The 9,898-nt window shown below is 36.0% G+C and overlaps 1 protein-coding gene across 1 annotated transcript in view; it reads left to right on the top strand.

The window, feature by feature from the left end:
* Positions 1 to 475: 475 nt before the first annotated feature.
* LOC106875334 (39S ribosomal protein L12, mitochondrial) overlaps positions 476 to 9,898 on the top strand; it is an 11,914-nt gene continuing 2,491 nt past the window's right edge. Inside the window, exons 1-4 of the mRNA XM_014923427.2 lie at positions 476 to 626; positions 5,653 to 5,893; positions 8,321 to 8,389; positions 8,981 to 9,118. Coding sequence (XP_014778913.1) covers positions 568 to 626; positions 5,653 to 5,893; positions 8,321 to 8,389; positions 8,981 to 9,118 — 507 coding nt within the window. The 5' untranslated portion in view covers positions 476 to 567. The remainder of the gene's footprint in view (positions 627 to 5,652; positions 5,894 to 8,320; positions 8,390 to 8,980; positions 9,119 to 9,898) is intronic.

The following is a 9,898-nucleotide window of genomic DNA, read 5'->3' as shown; positions in this document are numbered from 1 at the left end:
CCCCCCCCCACCATCGCTTGACAACCGATTGTGGTGTGTTTACGTCCCCGTAACTTAGCGGTTCGGCAAAAAGAGATCGATAGAATAAGTACTAGGCTTACAAAGAATAAGTCCTGGGGTCGATTTGCTCGACTAAAGGCGGTGCTCCAGCATGGCCGCAGTCAAATGACTGAAACAAGTAAAAGAGTGAAAGAGTAACCTTTTATGATATGTCTAAGGATAGGGTGGGGATATTACTTTTCTTGGAAAGAGGTGAAGGTCGGTGACAGGAAGGGCAGCCAGCTGTAGGGAATCTGCCTCAACAAAATTCCGTCTGACCCGTGCGAGCATGGAAAAGTAGACGTTAAATGACGATGATGATGATGATGATACACACACATGTATGTGCTTGTATATATACGTTTCTCCGTATGCGTGTGTTTGTAAGCATGAAAACATCATAACAAGTTTCCACCAATGAATGAACGAGTTCGTCGTTTCTGCCAACAGTTCCGGTCGACATTACACATGTGCTCCTGGCAGTGGTAGAGGACACATATATCTGTGGCCGGCTAATTGTAATTAATCATGGCCTTAACTCGTTTTATATCACATTTATCTAAAAGGACTACCCATTATTGCAGAAGGTATATTCCGTTATAAACCTTATTCGTAACTACCTTTGTATTTTCTAAAGTAGCAATTAGAACTCGCCTAAGACACGATGTTAATTAATAAGGTCAACACACATAGATACATAGACGATTTTTGCTCTTAAATATGTATTTTTAAAGCTGTCTACGATTTTTCGTATTTCACGCCTTAGTCCAGGTTATGTATACATGTATTAAATAACTAATATTATCTTTAACTGAAGCAACCTTTAGTATAGCATAATACATTCTTTCTCTGTAGAGTTTTTGTTTAAAAAAAAGCTTAAGGGCACCGCAAAATATTCGGATTTACATGACTAAAGTGCTTCGAACTACGATAAAATTAAAATGAATATCTTTCTGAAAAGGAAATCAAGTTGTAGTGTCATAAATTATGTAATATTATTTGGTGATGCCATCATTGGGAAACACTAACTTGTAAAAATTATAAAGTTGTTTGTGTGTGTGTGTAATGACTCTCCTAAAACAACAAAATTTGTTTTAACACACGAATTCACATAAAGAACCTTACAAACTAAATACAAAACGAAGTGTGTATATATATATATTCCTTGATATGAATTGCTACTATTATAAATAGCCTGTTATTTGTTATTGTCTTGTGCTTGATATTACAAAAATTAAACTTAAGATATTACCATGATCTTTTGGTAAATTATTAGAATAGAGCTATTTTAAAGCTGTGCACACACACACACACATTATATATATATATATATATATATATATATATATATGATGGTTATAGATAATTCCAAGGCCCATTTTTGTTCCTTAACGTGTGATCCCTGATTAAAATATATTGATGTTTGGTATGATGTAATAGAAAAAGGGAATGGCAATTAACCTGCCTTTAACATTCTCTGGTATGTATGACATATATGAATATTGTTGGCCTAGGGAGAAGTGTCTAGGACTTGCTCGCTCACCTTCATTCTGTCTTTAACTTCCAAACGTGTTACCTTTTTCTTTCCTTCTTTTTTGTTCTGAAGGTCATAGTATTTACATGTGCCTTTTATGGTTTACGGCTGATGACTGTCAACTTCATCTATATATCTAAAACCATGTGTGTGTATGTATATATATATATATATATATATGAATGCTATTCATTTAGGACATTTGCGAAAGTCATGATTTTAAAAATTTAAACTAATGCCTTGCTTGATTGATATAATTATTAAAAGTCTAAACTTCGATCTAACCTTGGTTAGATCGAATATTCCAGTATTATAAAATTATGCATACTTTTCATTGGTAAAGCATTAGCGGCAAAATATTAACAGAACTGTTGCTGTATATCTGAAAATGCATAATTTGATCTATGTTAAATATTTACGAACACATAATAGTGACCCAATTTAAGTTTCTTACCCCATCTATACTCATTATCGCTTGATTGTCCCTTAATCTCGTAGATCTCGCTCTTGAACTTTTATCTCAATATTTTCTTCTCAGAACTGTTGCCGTCTGGAATCCTCTCCTTACATAGGTTTTTCCTGCACATGGTGGCGGAGTTTTTCAAGTGTCCCTCGAAGTCCCATACCTCATTGTATTCCTATGTTTTTTTTCCATGTAAAAAAATAACGATTCTGATTTTTTTAATATTTCTTTTCTAGTTTAAAATTTTTTGCTCCCATTCCTTCAGTACCTTTTTCCTTCTTCGTGGGGTATGGAACTTCGAGGAACATGTTTAAACTGAGTATTAACCCTTAAACGGTGGGAAAGGGTTGCATGAACGTGTATGCCAAACGGGCAAAATATATCTTATAGCGACAGAAGCAGTATTAATACCAAAAAGTAATATTTATCTCAGCTTAAAAGTGGATGTTGTATTAGTCTACAGAGTGCTGCGTTATTTACCATGAGAGAACTTCTCATATGGACTTGTAGTGCATATAAGCACGCGTGTTTAGGCACTGTCATGCTATTAGCTGTCAGAAGTGAAAGTGCTCACTGCTAGTGAAGTATCTGTCTGTCTGCCTGCCTGTTGCTGGTATTAGCTGTCAGTAGCCAAAGAATCGACAGGCCAGCAACAAGCAGGCAGACAGACAGATACTTCACTAGCAGGCAGTGAGCACTTTCACTTCTGACAGCTAATAGCATGATAGTGCCCGTGTTTATATCGCTAGTGGTAAATAATCATCTGCTACCACCACCAGAACTGCCAGATCACAAATTATTGCTATCTCTCACCATGGATGTCTGCCATCGACAAGGCTAAGGAAGGCAGAAATTATGTGATCGTGCAGTTCCAGTGACAGACAATTATCTCCTGCTTATGATATAAACATGAGTACTTATATGCATCACAAGTCCATATGAGAGGCTCCCTCGTGGTAACTATGGCAGTGTTCTAACACAACATCTGCTTTTAAGTGGGGATAAATGTTACCTGTTGATATTAATACTGCTTCTGTTACTTTTAATTATTTATTAATAAGCCCAATGGCTATTTGCAACACCAGTACCAGAATAGACACTGAGATTTCTTGTATATTGCTGACAGGGGAATTGCCGCTATGTCTAACCATGGACATCTGCCATTGACAAGGCCAAGGGAGGCCAAGATCATCTGATCTGGCAGTTCCAGCGACAGTAGTGGATGATTATCTTCTGCTAGTGATATAAATATGATTGCTTATATGCACATCGAGTCCTCAAGAGGTTCTATGTTTTAATACATCATCCACTTTTAAGTGGGGATAAAAATATCTCTTTTTCTTAAGGGTAATTTTTATACTTATTTTCACTTTAAATATAAAAACTATAATAACTGTTACACTTTTGCACAACAATTTACAATCTCATTATCAAAAAGTACCGTAAAATATTCACTTTCTTTTGCATCCAGCATGAACATAAATTCATTTGAGATTCCTGCATTGTACAGATGTATATCAATTGATAATGTCCACTGTTCTCTAATGAAGCATTAATTCATGTCTGCTGTTTAAGGGTTAATTGCATCAATCTCACTAATCTCTGATGGCCCTACAAACATTGACGGTGCCTCCTTCCTTGTTTTGAGTAAATTATTAAAAATAATTACGGAGATGTACTTGCATAGCAAGTGACCTGATCTGAGATCGTGTGCTGAAACAAAAACAATTGCAGTGTGGAAGGTGTTTATAAGCCATTTAAAAATACCTTCCACACTGCAATTATTAAAAATAAAAACTTCACTTAACTGTTTGTTATATAAATACATGGAGACAACTGACTTCGTAACAAACCATATCAAAAAGAAAAACCCTTAATAGGTTATGAAGCATTACTTAATTTCTTTGCTAATTCAGCTTTTATAAGCTGGCATAGATTAGTTAGGTGAAGGTGTGATTAGGGTGTTACACTCATGACTGCATGGTTGGGATTCTGATTCCTGAACCAGATAATGCATTGTATTCTTGAGCAAAACATTTCACTTCACATTATTCCATTCCACTCAGCTGTAAATGAATAACCCTATGACAGATCTTGGTGATCTGTCATTTATGTGCCGTGGAAACTGGGTAACTGGTCTTATGAGTCCTCAGACTCAAGACAGTAATGTCCAGAGGTTGTTGTTTATGATGATGATGATGATGATGACGATGATAGATTGGTTATGTTAATTAACTTAATTCAGCAGCGCTAAAAGTACTTTTTTCTTGCAAGTCTCTAATCTAGGTAATTTCATCTGTAAAAACAAAACTTTAGTTCTGTATAACAAGCCATAATTTGGTTGCCATCCACAGTTCAAATTTTCCTTTACTTATCTTTTACTACCAATTCACACAGTCTTTTCCTTGCATTGATGGGGGGAAATGCCTCTAATACCTTACTGCTGTCTGTTAGTGCGAAAATAGAAAAAAAACACAACACCCACTACACACTGTAAAGTGGTGGGCATTAGGAAAGGCATCCAGCCATAAAAACCATGCCAAAGCTAACTGTGGAGCTCAACACAGCACTGTGTCTTGCCTGATCCTGTCAAATCATCCAGCCCCATGCCAGCACGGAAATATCAGTCCAGAGTTATATTTGATTAGAGGAATTCTCATAGCATCAGACAGAACATCTTATAGCATCTGTTCTGGCTTTGTATATTCTGCATTCAAATCCTACTCATTCATAAAAAAAAAATCGTAACGTTTTTGTTAGAAGTTGTGAGTACAGATAATAATCAGCAATTTGAAAAACTTATGGGAACAAAATTTCCTTGGTTCAATCAGATTAACTACCATCACCTAATACTTTTTGGAGCATGGCTGTGTGGTAAGTTGGCATCCCCAGTACCAACTATGTGGTACCATCTATAGTCCCAGGCTGATCAAAGCCTTGTGAGTGGTTTTTATAGATGGAAACTAAAAGAAGCCCATTGGTGTGTGTGTGTGTGTGTTAGTCTCCTTGCTTTGATATCATGTGATAGTTGTAAACTAGTGACACTGTCATGCAAGCAATGTCCTTTGTGTCCAATCTTCAGTGAAAGCATGTCTGGTCATGGGGGAATCTTTACCTGCTTGGAAACAGGTTGAGATTTGGTGGCAGGAAAGGTATCCAGGCATAGACAGTCTGCCTCAGCAGATTCCTTCCAACCCATGTGAGCATAGAAAAGTGGACATTAAAATGATGCTGATGATGATGGTGATTTAACAGCTACCAACTTCTTATCCTTAACCCTTTAACATTCAAACCAGACGTTTCAGGCTCAAATATTCTACCTGGTTTACGTTTAAACTGGCTGGATCTGGCCTCTTACACCTATCCTACAATGTCAGTCTAAAAACAAGCCATCACATTGAAATCTCATAGCTACAAGATAATGCATGAATGATACAAAACAATGTCAATAAATAAATATTACATTTGACAGAATAATCTGAATGCTAAAGGGTTAAAAAAAGAAATAATATTAAAATTGGTGCTTTTCTCATTCATGCTGCTATAAATTTTTTACAATTCCTTAATTTTTTAAGGAATTTTTTGCTAACCTCCATCCATATCTCTTCTCTGACAGAGTTCACCCAGTAATACAGCGATGGCATGACAACAGATGCCAGAATGATCCCACTAACTACTACAAAGTCACCACTAGATCTTTCTTCTCTACTACATCATCATGTCAAAATGAAGCTCTTGCTGTAGGACCACATGTTGAAGATACTACTAAAGAATATTCTCCTAAAATTCAAAAACTAGTCGATGAAATTGGAGCTTTGACCCTTTTAGAAGTTTCAGATTTGAATGAATTATTAAAGGTTTGTTAATTGGTTTTTTGTTTTGTTTTTTGCCAATTTTTTATCTTTTACTTATTTCAGTCATTGACTCCAATATTTTTGTTTGTTTCTTATAAAGTCCAGTACTTATTTTGTTGGTGTCTTTTGCTGAACTGCTGAGTTATGGGAATGTAAAGAAACTACATGAGTTGTCAAGTAATGGAGAGGACAAAGACATACACAAAGACACACACACACACATAACAGGCTTTCATACAGTTTCCATCTACCAAGTTCATTCACCACGCATTGGGTGGCTCGGGACTATAGTTAGAAGACACTACCCCAAGATGCTGCACAATAGGATTGAACCTGAAACCATGCAATTGCAAAGTGAGCTTCTTAACCACATAGTCATGCCTGTATCTTTATCTTTGTGCTCTCAAAGGTATGTTATCCCATACTTGAAAGACAAGGACTAGAAGGGTTAGTGACTAGGACATCCAGATGTGAAGCAATCTTTCAATAATATATTCATCTAACCCATGATATAGTAAAATGGATGCAGAAACAAAAGTGAACAAACATGTAATAGTTATATGTAAAAATATGTATAAAATATTGTTAAATAGAGAGTTGCCTATTTTGTCCTCATCTCTTCTCGCATTCATTCACACACACACACACACACACACACATGCATATGCATTCTCTCATCATTCACCTGCCAGGACATGTGTTGTGTGTTTCTGTTGACAGAACGGTAGGTCTATTGGGAATCCATCTTTAAAGGTATTGTAGTCAGTGATATCAAATCCATTACTTATGTATTATTGACTTCAGAAAGATGAAGGGTAATGTGAACTAGAGTGAGTTTTGAACCTGGACCGTGAAGGGACATAACCAAATATTGCATGCTCTACTAATTCTACTTGCCATATTCTAAAGTAGTATTTCTTATAGGGAGAGGGTGGAACCATTAACCTTTATTATGCTGGAGCTAAATATGCTCAGTTTTGTGCATATACACTCGATGACACAAAAGCCAAGTTAACTTGTTTTTAATAGTGGAGTACTTTCCAGAATTCTCCACATTTCATAGGATATTGTACAAACATGCTATTTTTACTGACCAGTAGAAAGTTGTGAGAACTGATTTGCATATGATTAGTGTGTTACATCACTGGATAAAATTTAATTCATATAGTGAGGGTTAAGGGTTGAAAATTGACAAATTACCATTAAGGTAGTTTAATTAAGTTTATGATGGTATTAGCAAATTTCTGTTGAATTATACTGCTTGTTTCAGTTAATATGAAACAATGAAGAATTTAGTAAAATAATTTTGACATTATTAAACTGGTCTTTGGAACATAAATTAGTATGAAATTTCAATGAAGGGTTGTAACTTAGATCAATATAAAACAGTAAGTTTGTATATCAGACCCAGATACAATCTAAGGCTGGTTGATATCAAAAAGGTTAAATTTTTTTTAACCATATTCCTGCCGTGGCCAAAAAAGAAGAATTATAATGGATGCAAACTTTATTTTATCTTATTAATAAAGAGTGAATCATCATTGTTTTTTCAACATCTACTTTTCCAAGGCAGATTTTCTACAGTTAGAGCCCATCTTGTTGCCAACAATTACATTTTCCCAAGCAAAGTAATACTTGCCTAAGGCTGGACATGTTTCCCTGAAGATTGAAAACAGACACCGCTTACATGATGGTGATGCTCTTTTTTAACTAGCACAATGTCAAGGCAAGGAGACATCAACACACACTCACACATGCACGTGCACACATACATATATGACAAGCTTCTATCATTTTCCATCTACCAAATCTATTCACAAAGCTTTGGTGAAGTGAGGGCTGTAGTAGAAGACAGTTGCCCAAAATGCCATGCAGTGGAACTGAATTCAAAACCACATGGTTGGAAAGCAAACTTCCTCCTCACTATACAGCCATGCCTTATACAGAAAAATCAGTGCATTTTACTGTATTCTAATCTTTGTAATTATGCCTGTGAAGTCTCTTCTAAAAATACTATGACAAATTATGATCTCGTTACCTTTCAACAAATCTTTGATTGACATCAGCATTTCCCAAGTGGGTTCATATGAGAAGTCCTTAAGGATTACTAATACTGATAAACAGACTAATTATAATGTTGAGTAATTTTTGTATTTAATTCTATAAATTACTGTGTAAAAAGTTAGCAGAGAAACATTTAAACCTGCCATATCTGGCCCAAATATCCTACCTGTTTTTTGTTCAAATGGACCAGATCTGCCCCTTGCACCTATGCTATAATGTCATTCTCTAAATAACCACATCGAAATCCTTAAGCTACAAGATAATGCACAATTAATTCAAAACAATGTGGATAAATACACATTTCGTTTGAAAGAGTAATCTGAATGCTAAAGGATTAATTTTCTTTTTCTTTCTTCTCATCTACAGAAAACTTTGAATATCAAAGACACTCCCATGATGTCAGCAATGCCTGTTGCTGCTGCTGCACCGTCTTCGGTAAGTTCAATTTGTGTTTAGTTAGTGGTTGTCTGACTAACTAACTACCAACCAACAAAATTATTGTTTCCTAATTCTATTCATTGCTATCCATCAATTCCCCTATATCACACCACAGTTTTAATTGCTACAGATGTTTTTAATTATTAAGCTGATAATTGTGGTGATAATGATGTTGACAAATTTGACTCTTAATGTAAGGTGCTGTATGACACAGCAGCATATGGGACTGCATTGCTCAGCTAATCCTGAAATGCTCAATATCACACTTGAAATGAATGTAGACAAAGTTAGTACAATCTGTGTCATATCATGTGTTTCAAGACTGCCTGACCAATGCATCCTCATGCAGGACTGTGTAACTTGGTTTGTATTCCTTTTGAAGGGAACAAGGAAGGAAAACTCTAATCCATTCCTCTATCATTCCTTTCTGTTTTGTAATGGAGTTGTTGTCTTCAATCATTTTCAACAGATATTGTAAGTTAAAGATCTAAGCTAGTATTACTTATACTTTCAGATACATGTATATCCTACTTATTGAACTTTCTGTTGAGTAAAGTTTACATTTATTATATTCTTTTGACTTTTCAGACAGAGGATACTGAAGAAGCTCCTTTAAAACAAGAACAAACAATCTTCTCTGTGAAATTAGTATCATTTGATGCTGCTAAAAAGATACCAGTTATCAAAGAAATAAAGAATTTAATGTCGGGTTTTAATCTTGTACAGGTTAGTCCTTGGATTTAATTCACTGAATATGATAAATTTCGTTCTTAATTGGTCCTACTGCTTAAGAGTAATATAGTTCTGTACAATATATGTATAATACAGTGGAGGCGCAATAGCCCAGTGGTTAGGGCAGCGGACTCGCGGTTTCAATTCCCAGACCGGGCGTTGTGAGTGTTTATTGAGCGAAAACACCTAAAGCTCCACGAGGCTCCGGCAGGGGGTGGTGGCGAACCCTGCTGTACTCTTTCACCACAGCTTTCTCTCACTCTTACTTCCTGTTTCTGTTGTGTCTGTAATTCAATGGGTCAGCCTTGTCACACTGTGTCACGCTGAATATCCCCGAGAACTACGTTAAGGGTACACGTGTCTGTGGAGTGCTCAGTCACTTGCACGTTAATTTCACGAGCAGGCTGTTCCGTTGATCGGATCAACTGGAACCCTTGACGTCGTAAGCGACGGAGTGCCAACATGTATAATACAGCAATGCTCTGAGTGGTGGAAACAGTATAATACTTATCTTTTAAATTACTGTTAAATGTACAATACAATGCTTCTCTCTTACATTGCTATTATATTGACTAACAAATCTACTTCTCTACAATGGAGGCATAAAATGAGGGAGGGAAGTCATAACAGCAGTATGTATGTGTAAATGGAGTTGATAGATTACTGGGTGATGTCTTATAGAAATCACATTATTGTTGGTGATACAGCATTCTATTGCAGCTATATGATGTGATGACAATTCACTCCCGAGCTGAAATAGACTCCCAGCCTCTG

Source organism: Octopus bimaculoides, chromosome 2 (assembly GCF_001194135.2).
Source record: "Octopus bimaculoides isolate UCB-OBI-ISO-001 chromosome 2, ASM119413v2, whole genome shotgun sequence".
Classification (NCBI taxonomy): Eukaryota; Metazoa; Mollusca; class Cephalopoda; order Octopoda; family Octopodidae; genus Octopus; species Octopus bimaculoides.
This window is presented reverse-complemented; position numbering and strand designations above follow the sequence as displayed.